This window comes from Gymnoscopelus braueri, assembly GCF_963280865.1.
Source record: "Gymnoscopelus braueri genome assembly, chromosome: 13".
NCBI lineage: Eukaryota > Metazoa > Chordata > Actinopteri > Myctophiformes > Myctophidae > Gymnoscopelus > Gymnoscopelus braueri.
The window spans coordinates 35,301,217-35,326,888 of NC_137615.1; the positions used below are offsets into that span (position 1 = coordinate 35,301,217).

The 25,672-nt window shown below is 39.9% G+C and overlaps 2 protein-coding genes across 2 annotated transcripts; both read left to right on the top strand.

The window, feature by feature from the left end:
* The first annotated feature begins 12 nt into the window (after nt 1-12).
* On the top strand, nt 13-9,979 carry natd1 (protein NATD1). The gene is made up of 3 exons (XM_080446723.1): nt 13-159; nt 6,339-6,457; nt 7,930-9,979. The coding sequence occupies exons 1-3, from the start codon at nt 57-59 to the stop codon at nt 8,044-8,046; spliced, it is 339 nt and encodes a 112-aa protein (XP_080302849.1). The 5' UTR covers nt 13-56; the 3' UTR covers nt 8,047-9,979.
* A 9,433-nt stretch (nt 9,980-19,412) lies between these two features.
* tmem11 (transmembrane protein 11) lies at nt 19,413-22,516 on the top strand. Its single transcript, XM_080446435.1, has 2 exons — nt 19,413-19,484; nt 21,279-22,516. Exons 1-2 carry the CDS (start codon nt 19,438-19,440, stop codon nt 21,793-21,795), a joined length of 564 nt encoding a protein of 187 aa, XP_080302561.1. The 5' UTR covers nt 19,413-19,437; the 3' UTR covers nt 21,796-22,516.
* Nucleotides 22,517-25,672: the final 3,156 nt, after the last annotated feature.

Here is a 25,672-nt window from a genome sequence, read left to right on the forward strand (position 1 = left end):
GCTTTAGGAGTGAAGCAGCAGCAGCAACAACACGACAACTCTGTAACGCAGCTATTATGGCCCAGGCTGTACCAGCAGTAAACGTCCTTGAAGTCAACAACTCTCCCATCCACGTGGAACACGACAAGAAACGGCGGCAGTTTGTTATAAGACTGAACGGTACGTTCAACAATGACATGATGATGTTAATAATGTAATGTCTGCAGGCTAGCCTTGTGTATATACAGTGCTAGCTACTGTGTTGGGATACAAACAAAGAAGAAAATACTAAGGAGTGGTCTGTGACGTTAAAGGGGATGTGCGGCATTAGCCCTGAAACATGACTGTCATGGATGAACTTCAACCTGGTGTTTGCACTTTCTCCTTTTTTGGCCCGTCCATCTACATAAACGTTCAGATTTCAAATATAAAGTGCTTACCCCATGGCCACGGATGTTACAATTCTGTTCGGGACCTCAGAAGTACCCGTATCTTCCGTATTGATCAATAAAAAGCATTTCAATCCGATCGGTGTTCATTTTCTCCGTATTTTTGCCATATGCTTTCAGCTACGCGACCCCATCGGTTGGGAGGTGTATTGCACTCTGTTACGTTACAACTCTGAGAAAATGACCATTGATCAGATTAAAATGCTTTTTATTCAACAATACGGTAGATACGGGTACTTTTGAGGGCCCGTACATAATTTGAACATTCGTGGCCATGGGGTAAGCACTTAATATTTGAAATCTGAACGTTTATGTAGATGTACGGGCCGTAAATGAAAAAAGTGCAAACACCAGGTTGAAGTTAATCCATGACGTGTGATCCTTGGCTAGTGCGGCATGTAGTCGCAGGCAGACTGTCCAGACACTTGAACATTCGACGAAGTGTCGATTGACAAAAACGACTCGTTTAAACTACTACCCTTGTTTCAGTTGGTATGACCATTTTGTGTCGAAGGAAACAAGGGTCGTGCGACTTTTTCTCGACTTTGAAGCACTTCCGTGTTCCATTACTTTACGTTTATCTGTGACGTTGCGGACGTGTCCTTGGTATTCACTTAAACGTTCCTACGCTAGCCTGGCTAGGTGCTAACTTTGTCGTCTATCCCCTTGTTGAGAACTTTATTTCAAACACCAACGTGTCATTGAGTCAATGTAGGCATCAGGAGGCCATGTATTTGGTCAGATTAGTAACTATATCACTGTCATAATGCGTCACCCCTCAAATAACGTTAGGCAGTGGTGTAAAGTACCTAAGTATTGATTGATTGATGTACTTTATTTAGTAAGACATGAGAGCATCAGTACATGGAAGTACAAATTCACAATACAAGGTCTACTAAACTGGGAGACTCATTAAGCACTGAGCTTGTTTAAGATGAGATACCCATGCACACAAATCATGATGAAGTAAATGTACGAGTAAGAGTATATGTACTCAAGTACTGTACTTAAGTAACATTTTGAGGTATTTTTTACTTTACTGGAGTATTTCCAATTGTCAGTACTTTTACTTCTACTCCACCACATCTCAGAGGCAAATAATGTACTTTTACTCCACTATATATACTATATATATAGAAAATTAGTTACCAGTTACTTTGCAGTTACATTATTATATTTAAAACCTACATCCTACATTAACCACTTTATCCCTATTGTATACGTGGCTATTTGAAAATAGCCTTGCATTGTGTGCTTGTAGATCTGCTATTTTCAAACATTTTTAGTACTTTTACTTTTGGTACTTTAAGCATATTTTGATGCCAAATGCCAATACTTTTGTACTTTTACTCAAGTAACATTTTGAACACAGGCCTTTTACTTGTAACAGTATTTTTTATATTGTGGTATTGCTACTTTTACTTCAGTAAAATATCTGAGTACAGTTTCTTCCACCACTGACATTAAAGTACTCTGCTTTGATGTCCATTTCCTTTATTCCTAAAAACCCACACCCTCTAACTTCCTTTTATCTCAGGCATTAAATATAATCCTGAACAACATCAGTTATTCTTAATTTAGTAATGAGATTACACTGTCAGAGTTAAATTGACTCCATGTACGAGACCTGGCCTGTCATTGTCATCATTCGTTACCCAACACCCAAGTCATAATAACTTTTAATTTCTCTGCATTTCAAATATCACCCTTATGCACCAGGTAATGCAACTGTTATTTTATTTATTCAACATTTGTTGGCAAGACAGTTCAAAGCGCTAGACCAGTGGTTCACATGATTTTGGGGGGGTCCCCAGATGACAGTGAATTGACAATTTAACGACTTTTAGACTTTTTTTTAAATAACAAATAAAAAGACCATTACTGCATCAAAAGTGATCAACAAACTATACTATAAAAACTGGTCAAACATTGGCCAAATTGTCAAATGACATAAGAAAGAGGCAACAATTGTGAAAATAGCAGATCTACAAGCTCGTTGCGAGACGTTGTGAGCTTGTAGATCGGCTATTTTCACTATTTATCTGTGGAACCGAGTTAAACTAAATGTAACGCCTACAATTCCAAGTGCTTATCGGGGTTTTGATTGATTGATTGTATTAGGCAAAAGAATGTAAAACAACACAGTTACATTTATAATACTTTTGTCTAAAAGGTCTGACCAAAAAAGTCCTTGCGGACTTGTTTCCGTTGGGGTCCTTGAATAAATTTCATAGACATATATAGGAGCGGGTAAACTGGGGGGTCCCCAGTTTAAATACGATTATTTTGGGTGATCGCGCCCTGTAAAGGTTGAGAACCACTGTGCTGGACAACCATACGTTTCAGATTACTTGCCATGCCAGTGGTTCACTGGGACCAATGGCCTCTTAATTATAATTCTACGCCCTTTACAAACTGTTTGGGTGGGATGCTCCATTGTGTCCCGTTACTTCATGCCTACTTTGCCTAGACCTTTGGTTTGCTGGCTCAGCTAGACGGTGAGATCATCTCAGAGAGTAGCCATTGAGTAAAGCCTGGTAGACACAAGGCTGATTAGAACGAACGGAGAGATAAGACATCACAATTCTTTCGGCTTCATAATAAGTACCATTTGCCAGTGCCATGGGGGAAAGTTTGTTGAAGACACTGACCCATGCTGTACTTAGCATGAACCAGGAATTGCTGATGCAACATTAAGTGGTTACGATCTGTTGGTTAGGTTACACTCTTCTTTTCAATGTCTGCTGGCTTTGTGTTTCGCTGAGCCAGACCACAGGCAGAGAATGAGTTGGGACCTCAGTGAGGTGTGGACAGCTATATGGGCAGTTGGGCACAATACAGACAATTCATTGTATCAACTCCGCAAGTAGACCAAAAACGAAGGGAGATGGAGGAAAGCTTGAGGCTAGAATACAGCAGACTGAGATCCACTGTTTTTTTAGCACGGTGTTCCCACCCCGCTCCTCATGCTCTCCTGGCTAACAGTGGTCATTGTTGGGAGAGAAATAAGCAACCAGGTCTATGAAAACGAGCCCAAAAGAAGCGACTAACCCATGAGCACTGTAAACCTATATACATCGGCTATTTGAAAATAGCCGATCTACAAGCTCACAACGCGTCGCAACGTGCTGTGAGCTTGTAAGATCTGCTATTTTCAAAAGAAATTTTGGGGGAAAATGTGAAATACTTTTGAAACATTTTAACAACACAAATCTGGTACGGGAGTCTCTGGCTCAAAATGTTTTCAGATGGGGATACGCGGACAATTACATATTAATTTGCGGGTCCTTGACATGGAAATGTTTGAGAACCGCTGGTTTAAACGACATTAGGAAGCAAGCCCAAATAAGCAACCCGCAACTACCAATTTTACGACTTTACAGATGAACAAGCCCAAAGTCGCTTATAATAAGCGAACATGGCAACACTGATTGCGGCACTGAGGAGCACAGTGGCTGCGTTAAGTACTCCTCTCCTCTGCCCACCCCCCCGGTCAGTGTCTTCTTAACAAAGCATGTCTGGTACAGACTCTGCCACCATTGCAAAATAATCCAATCATTACCATGTATATTGCATGGGAACATCATATCACAACCCTGAACAGCAGGCACATTGCATTGACATATCATGATTGGACATGCTATGGGGACACAGCTGTCAATCATCATAATCATCAGTTGCTCCTGTTCTCCGTAGAGTTGTTCCGATACCGATACCAGTATCGGAAAAGCTGCCTACACTGCCTAAAATGCTGGTATCGGCGAGTATGCCAGTCTATGCCATTCCGATACCACGTTATTTATCACATGATGATATTTCATTTACAGTCATATTTTGATTAGCCTCGGAAACCCATGCCTTTTTTTTGTTACAAAAGAAAAAAAGTCTGGGGGAACCATGCAGGAACGGTGGTTTCTAAACCTTGTTATATCCTAACCAATCAGAGTGCAGAACGGCGTCGCTCTAAATTTGGTGACGTCAGCGTGTTCCGTGCACAGGCCGGGGGGGAGGGGAGGCGGGGACATAGATTGGTGAAGCAATAGGAAGCGGCGCTGGAATCCAACCGCCTGGGTTTGGATCCGCCCTTCAAGACCATCGATAGGGCTCGCTCTTTCAGGCTATATTTTGATTGCTTCAGTTGATTGTTTATAACCGTTTTATACTCTTACTGTACTATTTACATTATTATTTTACTTACTTGTAGCTGCACTTTAAAAAAAAATTGTATTTAATTTGATTTATCAGTGGTTCTCAAACCTTTTAATTTCAAGGACCCCCATAACTCTGAGAGTCACAGACCTTTAACTCATTCAGTGCCACTCGACGTCTAAGACGTCCGTTGTATCATAAGCCCTGTGCCACTGGACGTCTAAGACGTTTTTTTGGAAAAAAAATGTTCAGAACCCAAGATATCATGATTTGAAAATGTTCTGCTCCATCACTTCTTTTTAAATTTTTACTGAAAAAGGCTGTATCTCGGCTCCTAAGCACTTTTTTTTTACAATGAATTTAGGCTCTGGCAAAACTGCCAGAAATAAGTCAGGCACTGAATGAGTTAAGGGTCCACTTGGAACCCCCTCAAGGAACCCAGCTGGTCCCTGGACCTCACTTTGAGAACCACTGTCCTAGATTTATTTAAATTACACACTGGTATCGGATCGGTACTCGGTATCGACCGATACACAAGTAATCAGTCGACCGTTCTACAAGCTCACAATGTGTCGATGTAGATCGGCTATTTGAACTATTTTAAAATGTTTTTCAAAATAGTAAAAAAAATCACACCAGTGTGAAGAGAGTGGTGCCTTTCATGAGTTCATTTCGTTAGTTACTTTTTACAGACTTTGATGACTTCAAAGTATTTTTACTAATTTTAAGTACTTTAAAATGTTTTTATTGATTTTTACGTGTTTTTACTCATTTTAACATCTTTTAAGTATTTTTACTCATTTAAAGTATTTTTACTCTTTAAGTATTTTTACTCATTAAGTATTTTTACTCAAAAGTGTGTGTTGTGTGTGAGTGTGTGTGTGTGTGTGTGTGTGTGTGTATAATTAGTGTAACTGGTTGCATCTTTGTGTTGCAATCAGCCGCAGCTGTTGAGGCTGTGCTCAAACATACAGAGAGGCCGTGCTCATACACACAGACAGACACACAGACAGACACACAGACACACAGACAGACACACACCAGGACAAAGTCACTCCTTGGAGAGGCCGTGCTCATACACACAGACAGACACACAGACAGACACACAGACAGACACACAGACAGACACACACCAGGACAAAGTCACTCCTTGGAGTGGCTAGCACCACTCAAAAATACACAACAAGTTAAGGTATAAGGGGTCAGGTCAACCCCCTGTCTGGGGGCTAACAAGGATCGCCTGATGCTGAGAAGATTTATAAAATTATGTTGAACTTTGGTACAACATTGGGTTGTATGCTGCAGCTACATGGCCATGATATAAGTCCAAGTTGTCAATCGTCTTCATCATTTGCACCTGTGCTCTGTGAGTGAGGGACATGTTTTTTGTCTTTCTCCATTTATTGTCATACTATATAAAAAATGTTTTTGTTTTGTTGTTCCTTGAAAGCATATGTGGTCAAACGGTAATGGCCTCTGATAGAGATGCGAGCACGGAGCAACAGCTGACCAAATAAGATTAATTGCCAAGTTTCAAGATTATAAGCTAATTGTGAATCCCAGAGACCCAGACAAAACAGGTCTCAAAATCACTCTTTTAACACACAAACAAACAAATTCAAACAAAGCAGATTCTGCCAATATATAAAAACAAGGCCTGTGTAAGTGAAACATGTCTCATCGAACCAGATGGGATCAAATCACAGTATAAACGAAATATGAGTGTTAACACAACACCATACTGTTTGTTTCTGTCCATAGGATCACATGACCGTGCAGTACTTCTGTACGAGTATGTGGGCAAGAAGACTGTGGACTTGCAGCACACTGAAGTTCCAGATGCTTACAGAGGGAGAGGTATTGCCAAGCATCTGGCTAAGGTAGGACCTATAAACGCTTTCTGTGGAAGTTGAATTTGACAAGATGAAACTTATAAGTCACTGTACGGAAATTATGGAGTCACGGAGAAGAGCGCGGCCCGCTGAAGCCAGACTCATAAAACACTCATGGCTACTTGTAAAAGTGTGATCTAGTTCCTGCAGTCAGAATGGGAAATTCTGCAGTCAAATTACACAGAGTTTTCAACTGGGTGCAATATTTTTATTCACACAGACATCAGACGCTTAACATTGTATACAAGACTTCAAGCATGAGATACAGGATATATTAAATGGGTTGGACCTTAATGTGGGGAACGATCGAGTGGACACGTACCATGGTGATCACTGTATTACCTGGGGAAAATAATGGTTAAAATAAATTTTTAATTCAAAAGCAGCAGAAAATACGGCACCTGGAATTGCCTATGTTGTTAAGCTTTGAGGCTGTTTGAAGACATGTTTGTAAGTTTATCCAAGTGCACCTTTGGTACCATGCTGTTAATTGTGCTTGCTGATTAAAACATGTCTACTATTGTTGGTCTGCTAAAGTGTATTACCTTTTGTTTAATAAGGATTAATCCTGGATTAATCAGGTACTGACCCAGTACAAGACAATTGGAGAACTGGCGAGCATTAGCAGAATGCCAATGAACAATGTTGAAATTATTCTCATCCATTTATTCCACCACAACAAGTTAAAGGGTGTCATTTGAATTAAACACCTGAATGTTTACTTTTCACGGTTTTCTATAGATTAAAGTTAGGGTAAGTGATATTTTTTGGTTAAAACACAAAGCACTATATTGTGATAGTAATCATTGCCTATATTGTGATAGTAATCGTTGTGATAGATAAATAGTAAATATATTACTTCAATTTTATGGTGATTGTATGGGGCATCATAGACTGGCCACATGAAGTCTGAGATTCACATGGAAGTCATGCTGTCATTAGACCACATCTTGTTTACCAAAAGGTGATGTGACAAAATTGCAGATTACTGATTGGTCATAGAGAATCATCACTAGCGTCATTGCGTCAGGATGGATTCCTTTGTAACTGCAGTGTGGACGTTCCCAAATATTGAAAACAAACCTTTAAATTGGCGTAAAATCAATACAACCAAATCAATATTGAGCAACTGCATGACCAATTTCTTTCCTAAAATCTTATCAGAAACTGGATTGCATAGGAGAAATAGAGATAGTTTCCAGACAAGTCGCCATTGTTTTTTAGCGCTCTCCTACCCAGCTGGTTGGACATCACTAAGATGACCTTGAAGGGGTACTATCTGCAGTTTAAAACCAAGTACGTGGTGCCAAAAAGCAAGTAGAGTTGAACCGTTACCATGCCATGGAAAATAATTAGGTTTCATAGCAAAAGCTGTTTATATTGCAACGCAAAAAAAAAAAAAGGTATTGAATTTATTTATGTTTATATTTATTTTGTATTTTATTGTTTTCTGTTTGTAGGCAGCCATGGATTTTGTGGTGGAAGAGGACCTGAAAGCCCACTTGACATGCTGGTACATTCAGAAATATGTCAAAGAGAATCCTCAGCCTCAGTACTTTGACCATATATATCAATGACCCCACAAGACACTGTTCTGAGAAGGGGTTGCGTGTGCGGGAACAGACTCCTAAGGGAAAATAATGTCTATGTGCTTTGAGGTTGGAGAGAGACTTGACAGCCGAAGGACCTTCCAAGCTTTGCTAGACACTACGTTGTGTGGCTCCAGAGAGAGATTTGCACATGGCAAAACTTCTGTCACGTGAATGCACGGGTGAACAGTGGGTGACGTTCATAAACGGCAAGATACACAGACTCGCCACATTCGGGAAGTGAATCATGATACAGTAGTTGATCGTTCACATCCTTCAGGAGCACGAGTAAAAGAACCCAACCCAAAGCTCAAGCCTATTACATCAGTGGTTCTCAAACCTTTTTATTTTATTTCATGGAACCCATAACGGATTTGTACACTCAGAGTTACAGAACTGTAAGGGAGTATTTGGAACGCCCTCGACTCGAGGAACCCTGAGGGTCCCTGGACCCCACTTTAAGAACCACTGTATTACATCATTAAAAAAAAATTAAAAAACATAACATGGAGGATAGATGATAGATAGGCCTATGTCATGTACTACAGAAGCAAGGCATGGCCATGTAATTGAACATATGGGGAAATAAGTGATAGACAAGTATGACAAATTGAATTTTTGATGTTTTGGATCAAACCAAGAGTGGCTTCACTCATCATGGCTAATTGAGAATTTGATTTGCCATTTTGTGGACATGCAGGTGATGCCATTTGCTTTAGATTTTTCTTTTTCTTTTACCCCCTTCCATACTTTGCCTGTCTTTTTTAGTTCACTTGACATAGGTCTGAAAAGATAACTAACTCAGTAGTAAATGTCATGTGCAGCACTGGATCTTGAATATAATGGGCTGATAGAATTTAAAGGGAATGTTTCATCAGGCTTTGCAATTCAAAAGAGATGTTCCGTTTAGGCAATATTTGTGTCACAGTGAGATAGGTAAAAAAGTATTCTGGGATCTTTTAGCTACTGTATAAGTAAATGCAAGTTAACCAAGGTATTCCCCCCCCCCACAGGTGATTGATTTAATTAGTAGGCATTTACTTTCCAAACTTGCTATTAAATTATCTCTATATACGTACTTGTTTAACAATTTGGTTTAACATCACATGTAAAAAAAACAGCCAGCTGCATTCTATTTATTTTTCCACTAACCATTTGCATGAAGCATCTTTAAGTTAAGATTGTCTTTAAATTGCACTTAAGATTTCCTGAAAAGTAGGCAGTGCAAAAGGTTTTGTGCAAAAGGGTGTTTGATGAAGTTCAGCAAAAAAACAACTAAGAACAAAGGAGATAAGTGGTCTCAGAGTGTGGCTCATGTGTCTCTTGAATAATTCTTGCTCATGGCAATCTCCCTTTTTGAAGGGAATAACACCTCAGGTTTTGCGACACTGCCTTGCATGGTAGAGATGGACATACAGACTATTCAGTTAAAGTGATGTTACATTATGACCATTGGTCCATGATCTAAGTACAACAATCACTGTGTTGATGTGTCTGTGCTCCTTGAACAATAAAAGTAGAAATTCAATTCATTCTCATTGAAGGGCGAAACGGGTCTCAACATCACGCTTTTAGCACAAACAAAGCAGATTCTGCAGTTGTGTGAGTGTATATATAATTTTAAACCTTTTTCACCATACAATAGTTGAATCACTACTTCTAGTTCATTGACCACAGAAAGCAGAAGCAACATAACGGTAATGACTTAAATCATGGCAAAGGTTCATCATCACTTCAAAGTGCCATTTACACCAGTTCATGGATACTGGTGGTTATGGATGTATAAATAAAATTTGAGTTTGTGCTCAGCTATGGCAAGGGCCAAAATGTACTCATTGCCATTATATTATTGGCTAGCTCAAAATATCTTGTTTATTCTTTACTTTTGTTTTACTAAATAAATAACTCACTCAAACACTCATTGCAGGTGGTTTCATCACTTAAATGAACAGTATTTGTAATTACGGTGTCAAATATTGATTGGTTTACAGGTTGCAAAAAAGTAATATTGGGTATTTCAAAGGATACTCATGGGTGCTGGGCTAAAAGTACTTTAATATTTAAGAGGTAGAGCCCGCACACCAAACTAAAGACCTCTTTATTTGAAAAATGAAGGTCAGTTTAACATGCACACCTTTAGTCATTCTTAAAATGCTGGGCCCCCACTGTGTGTGTGCCACCCCCACAAGCAAAGACTCATCACCCTTAACCCAGCAAGACCTGAGGCCGATTCCACAAATGTCTTATTTCTTTCTGAAAAATATATTACTAAAGGCCTATGCTACAATATTTTCATGTCAAGGAGCCCAAAATGATATGCATTTGGCTGCCGATCCCGACCCGTTCAAAGATTTGCTTTTCTCGATTTTTCAAAAATAGCAGATCTACACGCTCATAGCGTGTAGATCTTTTTGAACAGCCAAAGTATAAAATAATGTTTTTTAACTCCAATCTAAAATGACACCGATGCATTCCCGGTTTTAATGCGTTAAAGTGCACTACATGGGTTGCCATTTACTGGGTGTTTTGAAAGTACGAAGAATATACAGAATACGCAAGCCATTTTTTAAATAATTTCTTTGTTTTTCCACTAGAATAATGGCCTATCTAGGTCTGTGGGTTGTCACCTGCTTAGGACATTCATTTCACCTCGACCAAAATGCACTATAGTACAATACAGTACCACATAACATGATACAATACTGTATATCATGGATACACTTACACAGGAGCAACCTGCACCGGAGAGGATTTGCAAATGCAGACAAATGAGTTTACTTGAGCAGGGAAACTATACTTCTTAACTGAAACTAAAAGTGAGGTAAAAGAAAGGCTTTCACAGAAAGTGTCATTTCATTGTATTCGTTTTATTGTTAATTTATCAATCTGTTCTTCTGAAAACATTAGAAACACTTTGTCTTTTGAGATACTGGAACCTGTTCCTTGCACTGGTTTTCATACCAGACAAATTTGTATTTGTGTCAGTCGTTTTGCCAATTTTCAAATTCAAGCGCCTTAATGTCAGGCTTCTTGCATTAATATACACATGATTCATTGTCTGAAGGAGAGTTCCCTTTACATGAGAAGGGTCAGGGCGGGCTATCTAATAACACTGGCTATTGAGTACATTGTCATGTATGTTATACAGTATGACTATGTTAAGGTATCAGGATTATAGTCTTGAAGGGATTGGAGTTAAAAGTTAAATAATATTTAGTAAATACAGCCAGTTTTGAGTGTGTTAGGTAGTGGATTATTTTCACTTTTGAATGGTCTCTTCAAAACCACTAGGATCCTGTTGAATTAATTCAACTGTGTTAAACCCTGTTACCCTGACTGTTATGTAGCAAAATGACTCCTGATCAACATCTCAATATGCTGGTGGATTTGCTGGTAGATTACCAACTGCCTCACAGATTATGCAGCTGGGACAGTTAACAACGTATCCCAGTCAACAATCTGATATACTACTGCCTTCTCCGCTTCCAAGACCAGCTCCAGTGCCCTGTACCCACCGCCGAGAAGGTCAATCTATACTCTGTTGCATGAGACTAGGGCTAAGATGAGACAGGACAGGCCAGGGACGATCTGAGTCTCTCTCTCTCTCTCTCTCTCTCTGTGAGGGACAGTATACTGGCATATTACGACAAATATCACATAGCTTCCAACAATTTCAACAGGTAGTCTTATAGTAAAACACTACTCAATTTGTCTACTGTTGTTTTTTCACAAGTCACAATATGGCTACATGTTTCCATTGTAATATTAAAACGTATACAGTATATTCAGTTGAACCCTGTGGATAGGGGACATTGTGATAGTCAAAGCAAGCCAAGACATGTTGCATGGCTGTTGCAGAGATCAAACTTCTGACCTCACAGGTATCTGGGTCTCTCAAGCCAACCTGTCAAATTCTTTTCCCCTTCTCCCTGTGTATTTGAAACATTCCTCTCCTCTCTCTGATCCTGTGTGGAAATATGTTTATTTGTATGAGGGAGGTGTAACCAAAAGGACCTGTAAGGTTTAAAGACTTACACATGGATTTGGATACATGAACAATGAGGATTTGACTGTTTACTTGATATCTATGATGCATTGCATCACATTTTTTCACTTGGTTATTGTCAGTAAACAACACCATCCTGCCACAAAGTATGTAAGGCTGTGGTTTTCATGCAGTGTCTCCCATCAAATGTCAGCCCTGAAACCTTTCCATAAACTATTCCATAATTTTTAAAGCCTATTGGATTATTAACCACTTTCAACCTAGTGTTGTCATTATAGGTGAACTATTTCACCTGTAATGCGGGGGGGGGGGTGTTGAGGGCTCTTGGAGGTTTCTTGAGCGGAAGCCAGTGAAGGTTGGAGGACTGCTGTGTTGTGGTCTTTGCAGTGGGTGCAGGTGTAATGCGAGCAGATGAGTGCTGAACATGTTGGAGTTGCAGTAGTCAAGCCAGGCTTTTGTGATCAGACTCTTCTCCTCCTTAGTCCATGATCTGGAAACAGAAAAACAAGACAAAGAGCATGTATTTATTCATCTAATCTAATCTAGACCATTAGTCCAAAAATAATAAAAAATGTTGTGTCACCGCAGATATCACAAATCACATGTTTTTCCAAGACTATTGTGGCAATTCAGTTATGCTAATGATTTGTTCTGCGTACAGCAGTTTGTTCTCACACCTTTTCACGTATTTGGCCATGGAACCCCATCTGAAAATGTTTTGTGACAGAGACCCCCATACACGATTTGTGTTGTTAAAATGTTTTACAGAGAAAAAAGATTCCAAATGTTTCATACTTTTTGAAAATAAGGTCCCCTCTCTTTTGTCACAGTTCATTTGCACATACATATTATTTGTCCTCAGCATTTAACCCATCCTATTTATTAGGAGCAGTTTGCCAGGGAGCAGGTAGGGGTTAAGTGCCTTGCTCATGGACACTATGACACATAGAGCGGAGCCGGGGGTCATACCAGGGGCCTTCTGATTCTCAGGCAACCTCTCAACCCATTCAGCTATGGCTGCCCTATTTCATTAGCAGCAAAGTGTGTGCGTGTGCGTGTGCGTGTGCGTGCGTGCATGAGGAGCATTTGCTCTAACAAAGTATAGGCCTACAGTAGAGTCACTGCTGTACCCTGGTATCTGGGTGATGCTGCTGCTGCAGGGTGAGCTATGGGTAGCCTATAGTAATGGATTTCTTAGCCCCCACCCAAAATCACCACGAGTCGCTGCTGATTATTTCAATGAACTTGTGCGTGTGCGCTCGCGCGCGTGTGTGTGTGTGTCTGGAGAGTGGTACTGGTAGCACAGACATGCATATGAACATCGCCCTTTAATAGTCATCATTTCCCAGTAGAAAAAAAAGTAAGCCTTTTGTTTTTTATTCTTATATCTGTGCTAAACTCCTATTTTAACATTGTAACCACCACACATCAATGGAATGTTCTGAAATGTCTCTCAGTATCGTGAGATCATGCCTGCTGACTTGTTTGCCCTGAAGAAGGCCACTCCCCCGTTCTGAACCAACGACTTTGACTTCACCACCCAGAACTCTGTAACCCTCCTCTCTAGCCTGGCACAACTCAACAACCCTTTGAGAAACCACTTAATTCATTATTAGTTATTTATTGATTAATTGATTAGTTATATTTTCTTTAAAATAATGTATGGGGAGCATGAATGAATATTCATTCGTGGAGAGGACTAAAGAAATACCTTCGTTTTCAACAAAGCATTACACCTATAATGGTTTTACCATCTTAGGCCTTATGCCCTCTTGCGATTTAAAATGTCTTAGCATTTAGTGTCTTAGTATTGTTTTATGCAATAAAAGCACCTTGAGATTTGTGTCAAATGTAAAGTACACTACAAACAAAATGTGTTATCACAATGTGTAAATGTGTCATTTTTGGCGAGACACCATACCACGCGTATAGGGTGGTTGTTTGTTGTTTTTGTGGAGCTGGTGGCACTTGCTAGAGCCGTACAGGGATGGATGCAGGGGCTTGCAGGCAGCACTCGTGTGAAAAGACGGGTTCATCCAAACTTAATTACTTTTAGTGGTTCTCAAACTTTTAACTTTCAAGGACCCCCATAACTCATAGTGTGCAAATAGAACCAAATGGACCCTTTTGGTTCCATTTGTATACTTTCAGAGTTACATGTAAGGGTCCATTTGGAACCCCCGCAAAAAAACCTAGAGAGTCCCACTCTCTGGACCCCACTTTGAGAACCACTGACATAATTATCTACACAGGTGTGCAAGAAAGCAATAGAAAGTAAGTGTGTGACATGCAATGTCTTCAAGCAAATATAAACCAACCAACTTCAGTGTTGCACTGAAACAAACACACGCACGCGCACACACACACACACACACACACACACACACACGTTTGTATTACTATAGCATACTTGTGGGGAAATCAAAATTTTTATAGCCGTGCTTCCATGCATCATTTTTTACACCTTTTGTCATTTTTAACCATAACCCTAAAGCCTACAAGCTCACAATGCTTCACACTGTGAGCTTGTAGATCTGCTATTTTTGGTGTACGACTCCAGCACACACAGATGAGAAAGGATGACCTTGACCACCATTAGCCAATGAGGCCTCCTGCTAGGGAAAGAAAGCAGCACACAAAGATAGGAGCAATGGCGCCGCCCTGGGGGAGTGCAAATAATATCATGTAGTACTGCAGTCTACTCTCTCTCCTGTCACAAAGCAGAGAGCTGCATGTGTGGGATGACGGCATCAAAGCCTCAGACATCAAACACGAAGCATTCTGCTTCCTTTTTGCATTAGGACCACGGACCCCCATAACTCTGAGAGTTACAAACCAGTAAGGTTCCATTTGGTTCCTAACTATCAATCATTTAGCTGGGGACCCCCTGGAACCTGCTCAAGGACCCCTGGGGGTCCCTGTACCCCACTTCGAGAACCACTGCCTTAAGAAAAAAAAGATCCTCTGTGGAGCTTATATATCTGCTTATTTTTTTATAATATATATTTTTTAAAGATATTTTCTGGGGCTTTTTCTGCCTTTATTGATAGGAAAGTAGACTGACAGGAAATGAGGAGAGATATGGGGGGTGACACGCAGCAAAGGTCGTCGGGATCGGGAGTTGAACCCACGACACGCTGCGGCTGTCCGGCTGGATTACCAGCCTAGGTGTCCAGACGCCAACCGTCTGGGCCAGATCTGCTTATTTTTTATATTTTTTTGAAAATCACTGCCCTGACATGCCCAAAATTTGAACAGTATGAAAGTGGTTAAAACATAAAAGCGCAATAATCTTAGTTCTAAGGTGCTTGTGTTCACTTGTTCAAATAAACCCCTTCCTGCACAATAAGATCAGCACAATAAGTCCATCTTCCCTATGACACCCTGGTCAACGCTCCTCTTCTGGTTCCCAGGCTGTGGGATGACCTTTAACCCCCCCCCCCCCGCCCCCCCCCAGTCTGTAAACTCACCTCAGACTCCACCTCACCCCCTAGCACTCCTCATTCATTGTATCACTTCTTTAGTTCTTGTTCTTGTTGCCTATTTTGATAGATGCTACTAGTTTACTATGCAGATGTATGTTGGTTACCTGTTCTTCACATACAGTATGATATGTGCTATTTAGATAGCATGTTGTTTGGACAGAGGTCAAGGTTTAATATTTACCCAGTAGCCTAGATACTTTGTGTAGCACTTAATTATTTTCTTTGCACTCTATTTACTTCCATTCACTACCATTTTAACCCTGGCATTCTTTAACTAGGGTTAATCCATTTACTATGATCTGGCACTTTGTAAGATGCTCTGGATAAGAGTCTGCTAAAATGCCTAAATAAGAAAATAGCAAATACCATAAAAATTTTAATGTACAAATGTTAATGCACAAAAAAGAAATGCATCATCACACATTATTCTCACACACACACACACACACACACACACACACACACACACACACACACACACACACACACACACACACACACACACACACACACACACACACACACACACACACACACACACACACACACACACACACACACCCCTATAGCCCCAGTATGTGCACACATACTACACACCACAATCAGAGCACTCAGAGCTCTGCGGTGTGTTGGTTCCAACCGCCAACATCCCACTCAGCATGGTGACTACCTACAGGCGATTCGACCGTTGGGGGCGCAGTTCCTCCTCTGTCCACCAGAAGGCGGTGTGGTGCTGGTGCTGGAGAAGAGAGCTGGGATTTGGAGGCCAGCACTGTGGTGGTGCTGCTGCTGCTGCTGGGGCATGTAGTTCTTGGCTGTGGGGCTGAGCAGCATTGTGGGGCCGCCCGCCTCTTCATCTTCAGAGAACAGGGCCTTCTCCTCTGGGCCATTCCAATACTAAAATGTCTGCCTCCTCGCTTCCTCCGTCCTCTGTCCTCCAGCATGGCGGTATTACGGTGAAATTGGTGACCTGCCGAAATATGTGACAATAGAGATCACATGACATCAGTGTCCGAACATAAATCATTGCATTTTTTTTTGCAAACTGCTAATAAAGTATTCAATCAATCAATCGATCAATCAATCAATCAGTTATGTGAAGTCCACAAGATGGTCACATATTTAGGCAGATCACCAATTTCACCGTAACATCGCCATGCTGGAGGACAGAGGACGGAGGAAGCGAGGAGGCAGAAATTTGAGTACTGGAATTTGGCTCGTCTTCAGCCAGAGGAAACACATGCAGTGCCCAGGGAGAGAGAGGAGGCTGCAAGGACACAGAAAATATACATATGATCAGCACAATGATCATAAGGTTCTCAAACTTTTTTTGTGTCAAGGAGTCAAGGACCCCCAAATTGATATACAGTATATCTGGCCACGGACCCCCATCTGAAAAGGTTTTGTGCCAGGGACCCCCCAGAAGAGAAGACAACATTTTGATATTTTGCAGATGTAAGCGCGGCACAAAGTGACACGCTGTGAGCTTGTAGATCAGCTATTTTTGAACATATTAATGGATAAAGGTGTTAAAATGATTGTGATGCTATATTATCTACTCTTGCCCCCCCCCTCCCCCCAAGGACCCCTGGGGGACACCACTTTGAGAACCACTGCCATAAAATTTGCTTTGTCTTGCTAGAAGGAAAAAGTAGCTGTCAGCTTGATAAGCAAACATCCCAGAGCACTGAGGTTTACATCAACCAGGGCCTGGAGAGTAGAGGGTGTCAAACAGCAGGCAGCAGTGTTTGACATTGACAACACCGTATTCTTACATGAAGCACAGACTATTTGTTCCATCTTAATGTTTCAGATACATCATGACAAGAGAACAAGAACAACACATCTCAGACTTTCAACATTGGCACACGTTCAACATGTTCCATACCTGTGTTTGTGTGTAAAGCAGAGCTTGTAGATCTAATATTTTCAGAAAATCTTGAAAGATTGAGACAAATTCTGAATATATATATATTTTTAAACATTTTAACAACACAAATCTTGTATGTGGGTCCCTGGCACAAACATATTTTCAGATGGGGTCGGTCCGCAGACAAATGCACTATCAATCGGGGGTCCTAGACCTGCAAACGTTTGAGAACCACTGTCAGAGGCAAGGGGCTTTGGGTTACAGCACACGCATGGCACTATACCAGCAGTGGTGTAAGTAACTACAAGTACATTTATTCAAGTACTGTACTTAAGTACAATTTTGAGGTATTTCTTGCTTTACTGGAGTATTACCAATTTTCAATCATTTTACTTCTACTCCACTAGCTACATCTCGGAGGCAAATATTATTGTACTTTTACTCCACTACAATTATTCGAAAACTTGAGTTAGTTACTTTGTAGATTTTGATCATTATTACAAAACATGATACATTAGCCACTTCAGCCCTATATACATTTCAGTCATTTGAAAATAGCCGATCTACAAGCTCACAATGTGTCGCGATGTGACACATTGTGAGCTTGTAGATCTGCTATTTTCAAAAGATATTTTATTCATTTAAAAACTTGGATGTTCTGCATAATGAGTACTTTCTACTTTTGGTACTTTAATTACATTTTGATACCAATACTTTTGTACTTTTACTCAAGTAAATTTTGGATTATTATATTACAGTATTTCTACATTGCAGTATTGATACTTTTACTCAAGTACAAAATGTGAGTACTTTTTCCACCACTGTATACTAGGCTACGTGCAACGTGACACGACACAAGAACTCGAGAGGTTTGCACAGGACACAGTATGGGTGAGTGAGTTACCTATCTACGGTATCGTACCTTCAATTTATAGTGTGTATGTGTGTGTGTGTGTGTGTGTGTGTGTGTGTGTGTGTGTGTGTGTGTGTGTGTGTAAACTAAAGGGACACGACAAGGTTTCTATACGTCATGCATACGTCATGCATCAAATTTGCTTGCATAAATTGCATAGTTTACTTTGTCTAATATGTGCTCCATAATTTTGTCATTTTGTGCAGGTCTTCGTCTCCGACCGATGACATATTTTCTTCACGCGAGAGTGATTCCGTATATACATTTTTTATTGTACTTCTGCCACAAATGTAGTCTGACCTCTCCATAATATCACCTATTATAAAAAAAAATATAAAAAAAACACGTAAGGAGTGCGACGTACGCTGGCTGGCATACGTGCATCATGGGTAATGTAGTGCGGAGGTTCTCTGCAGTAGCGCATTAAATTGTATGCTTAAAAAAAATGTTATTATTTAATCTGTCTTCTAATTGATTGAATTGACTGAGTTTCTTGATATGATGTGCTTGCCCATAAGTCGGCTGTTTTTCTTTCTTTTCTTTATTTACTCAATACTTATTTATTCATATCTCTGATGCACATTGTATGGTTTAAGTAGGCCCTGGTACCTTTTTATGAGTCAGTGTGTGAAAATAAATGAAATAAAACATGAAATGAAAACTTTAGTTACTGTTACTTTAGATTTAGATTATTATTACTAATCATACATTAACCACTTAAAAGCTCTATATATATTTCGGCTATTTGAAAATAGCAGATCTACAAGCTCACATTGAGTCGCGATGCCACACATTGTGAGCTTGTAGATTGGCTATTTTCAAAAGATTTTACTACATTTAAAAAGTTGAAATGGGACATTCTGCATAGTACTTCTACTTTCGGTGCTGTAAGTATATTTTGATCCCAATACTTTTGTACTTTTACTCAAGTCAATTTTGAATTCCGGACTTTTACTTGTAGCAGAGTATTTCTACATTGCATTATTGGTACTTTTTACATAAGAAATAAATGTAAGTTATTTTTCCACCGCTTCAATAAACGACATTACCCACAGTGCACCAGGGCAGTAATACGTCAGCCGCAATCAGTGTTGTATTCTCCAACATGGCGTCGCTGGGAAGGAGGCGCGGTGTCCCAGTAAACAGGGAGAGGTCAGTTACATTTACATCCTGTACCATTCAACCAACTTATTTTAAAAGTGCTACTTTTTGTCGTCGATGTCACAACGTGGTGCTCTCCTATAGCGCGCATATTGTTCGGGTTTGACGTCTTTACAACCACACAAATGACTGGAATTCTCCCTTCTATTAGCTAACGTTAGCTGCAGGGTTGCCATGTCCGCTTATTATAAGCGACGTTGGGCTTCTTTTTCTCTTAAGGTTGCTTGTAGATGTGGGTGGTTGCGTTTTTTTGCCTTGTTTCTAAAGTGTACTTGTTTATTTGGGCTTATTTCTTAAATGTTGTTTAAACCAGTGGCGCTAAAATATGTTCAAGTCAAGTACCCCCCCAAATGAATACAAATTGTCTGCAGACCTCCATCTGAAAATATTTTATTTCAGGGACATACAAGATTTATTTTGTATAAAATGTTTCAAAATAATCCAGTTTTCTTCAGGATTATTTTGAAAATAGCGCGACACGCTGTGAGCTTGTAGATCGGCTATTTTCAAATAGCCGACGTAAAGGTTTAAAGGTCTCATGTGGCCTAGTCGTTTCTTCTGGGCTTGTTGTCATAGACCCGGATTCCTTATTTTCTCTCGCACAATCTGGCAACACTGCTAATGTGTGCACGGCTAACGTTAGCTTGTGAAAGTGTCTCGATGTGTGCTCGTGATGTTTGTCTTTTAACACTCTGTCCGACTCAACTATGGCAGAGTTATCCCCAGCCTCGCATTGATCTGATGAATGTGTGTTTTATTCCATGTCCCACACCTCGGTGAATTAGTCTGATTTGGCTAGCTGTGTTTGTTGACCTGGTCTTATAACAAAATGGTATCTAACTTACAGTGGTGGAAAAAGCACTCACATTTTTTTTTTACTTATGTAAAAGTAACGATACCGCAGTGTAGAAACACACTGTTACAAGTAGAAGACCGGAATTCAAATTCAATACCAAAGTATTGCCATCAAAATGTACATGAAGTACCAAAAGTAGAAAGTGCTCATTATGCAGAATGTCCCATTTCTCAAGTTTTTAAAATGCATGAAAATCTTTTTAAAATAGCAGATCTACAAGCTCTCATTGTGAGCCAACTCGACAAACTTTAGTTATGTTTCTCTTATAAACGGTCCCAATTCCTTGGCTGTTGTATCTCTGTGTACCTTTTTAACATTCATATGTACATTAAGTCCTGAAATGGCAAGTAAACGTGGGCTCTGGGTTTGCCTGCCATGACAGAAAACCACTTTCCTGTCGTATCTGATGATAAATAAAATATCTTGGATTTCATAGATGCATATACAAAACACTGGGCTTAACTTTAAGTAACTTTAGTAAATAAATAAATATGTATTCCTAAGTCAATCAATGTTAAAATTGGAACAGGTTTTCAGTATAAAACACGTTTTTAAGTCTGTAATTGAAAATAAACACCTAAGCTTAAATATTTACCATAATCACACATTAATTAACCAATGTAATTGTTAATTCCAACTTTGGTTGCTGTTTGGCTATGTTCCTTTTGAAGCATTAAATGACTTTAAAACACATATGGTTAATGAAGGATGGATAGAGTTGCTGACAGATGTTAGTCATGAATATATTTGGTGTGTGACTATGAATATGCATGGTTTGATATGCAGACATACACAGGAACCATGATTATCCCAAAGGTGTATGGTGAATTTGGGGTCGACAAACTTTGTGCTGAATGCACATTTCTTGTAAGTTTCTTCTGATATTAATGCTTTTCCCCCCACTATTCCATCTGTCTTTTCCTGTACAGGGGAGTGATGGCGGCAACAGATTGCTACATAGTGCATGAAATCTACAATGGGGAGAATGCACAGGACCAGTTTGAGTATGAGCTGGAGCAGGCGTTGGAGGCCCAGTACAAATACATTGTGATTGAGCCCACGCGCATTGGCGATGAGACGGCCCGCTGGGTCGCTGTGGGCAACTGCCTTCACAAGACGGCAGTGTTGTCGGGCGCTGCCTGCCTCCTTACACCGCTATCATTACCGCCTGAGTACACGCGCTACGTGGCGTTGCCTGCTGGCGCCCTGAGCGTGGCCTGCGCTGCCTTGTACGGCATTTCCTGGCAGTTTGACCCGTGCTGCAAGTACCAGGTGGAATACGACAGCCAAAAACTCTCGCGGCTGCCCCTGCATACGCTCACCTCTTCCTCGCCCGTGGTATTGGTGCGCAGGGATGACGTCCACAGAAAGAGACTCCACAACACAATAGCACTGGCCGCCCTGGCCTATTGCGCCAAGAAGATCTACGAACTCTATGCGGTATGATCGCGCTCTGAAGAGGATTTAAGAACCAACAGAAAAAATGGAAAACGAAACAAACAAAAAAAAGAAAATTACAAAAAAAAGAACCACCCACCCCCAGAAGTGAGCCAAGTGGAAGCTGTTATCAGGGTCAGGGGTCAGCTCCACATGTGTGGTGGCACTTCCATTTTGAACTTTGATTGATCAGAGGGATATAGCTAAAACTAGAAGGAATTGTTTTTCTTTTCCATTTTCTTTACTCGTGTCGCCAGCACACTTATCTCCATATTACCCTTGCGCCTCCTTCCCTGCGCCCTCCACCTCCTGCATCCTTAATACACCCCAAGCCAGTGCACAAGGGTATAGAAGCAGTTCCTGTGGACTGAATCAGTGTTGCGGTTGAAATGGACAGACATGTTTTTGCGTATACGCGAGCTCTTTTCCCTATCCTCGTAGTTTTACTGTACTCCCTTTCTTGCTGATCAGTACGCCATCTTTTCATTAAACATTAGGATATTTCAAACTCACCCTTCTGTATATAATTTTTAAAAATGTTTTTTCATTAAAGCAATTCCACACAATATGCTGAACAGATCAAATTAGGGGTCGACTGATGTTTTTCTCAGTGCCGATATGATTTAAGTTTATTTAATTACAATATTCTAAATGTCAGTGTTTAAAAAGTTACAATGACACAAAACGTAATTTAAATGAACCTATGTTAAATAAAATTACTTGTCAAACATGCAGCTTTTGAACTAAATTAAATGAAATAACAAAGTGCATGGAGTACCCAGCAGGCAATACACTGGATGACTGGATGCATAAGGGAACGGATGCGTCTAGTAAAGGGTGATTTTTTTTGTTTTGATTTTTTTTTTGTTATTGACCATCAGATCTGCCCAAACAGCTGATGGTACGGAAAAGATAAAATATCAGAGGCGATGGCGGATCGACCCCTAGATCAAATAACAGCACCTTCTGTGGGAGTGTCTTGTGTACACAGACTTGATTGCTATATGAGAGCAAGGGAGATCATCTTCATTTGAAAGGGGGAGGCTTTCAATTTCACATTTCACAGGTATATGGTTTTTCTAGGGACATTTATCAAATGCCCTCTAAAATGTACATGGTGTACTAGTAATCACACATTAACTGAATACATGTAGAGTAGCCTGCAGTTAATGATTTGGGATGGAAAAAGACTAAGGTCCTCCTAGATGGCTGTTGAATTCTTTCCCTGCAGATCATTTTGAGTGTGTGAGTGTTTGCTGCACTGGTGCTTGTTTTCACCCTCTTGCCCATGCTAGGTTACTTCATAATCCAAGTGAATGATGGTTTTATGAGCAAACTAGTTTGGTACATGGTATGACTTAGGAGACTTAAGATGGAAATACAACGAGCTAAAAGAGCGCAAACAACAATCACAATAATATACCAATATACACACTTTAACTGACATGTCAGTAAAATGACAAAAGTGTGGAGTTTATTTTCATGCAGTTTGCTTCTTGCAGGAAATGTTTGCAGTGTCCTGTGCAACATGAAATCTTTCATGCTGCATCAAACTATTTTGAGAAATGGACATTAAAATGCTGGGGCCAATTTCTAGGAAGATTTACAGAGAATTCTTGGCAAAATGGTTCAACTGTTTTTTTAATACCAAATTTGAGACTTGGGGGGCCTTGAATATACATCAGCATTAATGCTATGTTTGTCAATTATTTAATTCTAGGTTGCGATGGCTTTTGACCTTTTGTGGGTTTGTCTTTAGTGCTAGACCCCTGTCGAGTTGGGATGTGTACCCCCCTCCTCCCAACATTTATCCTCCATCCAAGTGTCTTTAAGTGTTGTGGAGAAAGCAAGAGTGTATCTACTAAAGAGAGCTAACATTGAAATGTATTTAGCATCTGAAAAAAAATAATGGATCTATGTTTTGGTAGCATTATACTTGGACAATTCCATTGCAGCTTGTGATATATAGTAGCTTCCCCAGATTGCTGCATGTTCTATTACTGTAATCAAGCTTTGGGAGAATTATTATGAGAGCTTATGCCCATGTGCACAATGTTTGAGTATATGCAGAACAACCAGTTGAACAGGGTTCTCTTTGTGACTTTAAATTTAATTCCGCCATATGATTTAAATAAAACTTAATTGGAACTAGGCTTGTTAAACCCTTTCACTGTAGAACTGCTGTAATTTGATTGTCACTCCTGGATCACAGGTGGTTCATGTGATGTTTTTCTGGCCTCTAGAAAACAGAATGGTGATTTAGTTTCACCTCAGTAAGGAGTTGGAATGCAGTCTGCCCTGCCCCAACCCCTGTTAGCGTTGATAAATATAGGAAGGTGACGGCCCAAGATCTACTGTACATGACAATGCTGGGAGAAATGAAGTGGGTGTTGTAGGACAAGGCTCTATTTATACTGTAAGTATGTTCCATAGGCTCCATAAGCTTGTGTCACATGTTGAAAAAACCCAACCTTTATCAGTAGGTACTGTATATGTAGGGCTGTCACGATTATGACATTTTAGATGACGATTAATTGTCACACAAATAATTGCCGTTAACGATTACATTTTGTTCTTGTCGTTTGAACAATATGAATAAAAATTACGTTTCTGTTTGGCTTTTAGACTTTGAAGTTGTACAGGGCAGATGTGACAAATAATTTAAATATATACAAATTACATATTTATTAACTTTATACTTAAAAAAAACATGAATAGTGGAAATAGCCGATGCGACACACTGTAAGCTTGTAGATCTGCTATTTCTGCTACTGAAAGAGAATGCATGAAAAATTTTCAACATGGAAACGATTATGACGATATTAAAAACAATTAGATATCTTAAATAATTGTGATTATGTAATTGTGACAGGCCTAGGTATAGGCAAGAGAAGAGACATCATGTAATCATTATTGTTTATCAGTATGGAAACCAGTAGGCAATATTTGAGGTTCATCCCAGCCAGTGGCCAACACTCAGAAATGGGAATTATGGTACGGCATGTGTATGATGATAAATCTTTTCATTTTTATATAAATAAGTCAAGGGTACACCGGTTATTTGTTTCATACTTGAGTTGATGCAACTTGCATTCTCAAGCTCGCCACCAACCATTCAATCCCAACAAAGAAAGAAGACAACGGTAAGTGGCAGTGCAACTTTGAACTGAGGCTCTTAAGTGGAGTAATTACCCATTACAGCATAATCAACTGTATCAGTCAGAATGCAGTGGTGTAAAGTAACTAAGTACATGTACTCAAGTACTGTATTGTACTTAAGTACACTTTTGAGGTATTTTTAACTTGACTGGATTATTACAGTATACATATTGTACTTTTTACTCCACTACAATTATTAGATAACTTTAGCTACTAGTTTCTTTGTAGATTTAGATGATTACAAAACATACATTAATCACTTCAGCCGTATATGTACACTTTGGCTATTTGAAAATAGTCGATCTACAAGCTCACAACATGTCACATCGTGACGCGTTGTGGGCTTGTAGATCTGCTTGTGAAACTTCAAACTTGTGAAATGGGGCATTCTGCATAATGAGTACTTTTACTTAACTTTAAGTACATTTTGATGCCAATACCTTTATACTTTCACGCAAGTAAATTTTGAATACCGAACTTGTACTTGTAACAGACTATTTCTACAATAGGGTATTGATACTTTTAGTTAAGTAGCAAATGTGAGTACTTCATCCACCACTGTCAGAATGTCAGAGAGATAGATGCTGTGCATTCATTTATACATTCAGAAAGCCTTGGTGCCAATAATGCACAATAAACTCCAATCCCCACAATGCCAGGCGTCCCAATAGATACACTTCCGGTTGCTCACCCATGCTAGTAGCAGTTTTCTTCCGTGTTGACTTGG

Bases quoted from the DNA above. Each gene is read 5' to 3' on its own strand.
- natd1 (XM_080446723.1), top strand. From the start codon at position 57: ATGGCCCAGGCTGTACCAGCAGTAAACGTCCTTGAAGTCAACAACTCT. The intron at 160-6,338 runs GTACGTTCAACA...TTCTGTCCATAG, and splicing joins GTTTGTTATAAGACTGAACG to GATCACATGACCGTGCAGTA. The intron at 6,458-7,929 runs GTAGGACCTATA...TTCTGTTTGTAG, and splicing joins TTGCCAAGCATCTGGCTAAG to GCAGCCATGGATTTTGTGGT.
- tmem11 (XM_080446435.1), top strand. From the start codon at position 19,438: ATGGCGTCGCTGGGAAGGAGGCGCGGTGTCCCAGTAAACAGGGAGAG. The intron at 19,485-21,278 runs GTCAGTTACATT...TTTCCTGTACAG, and splicing joins GTCCCAGTAAACAGGGAGAG to GGGAGTGATGGCGGCAACAG.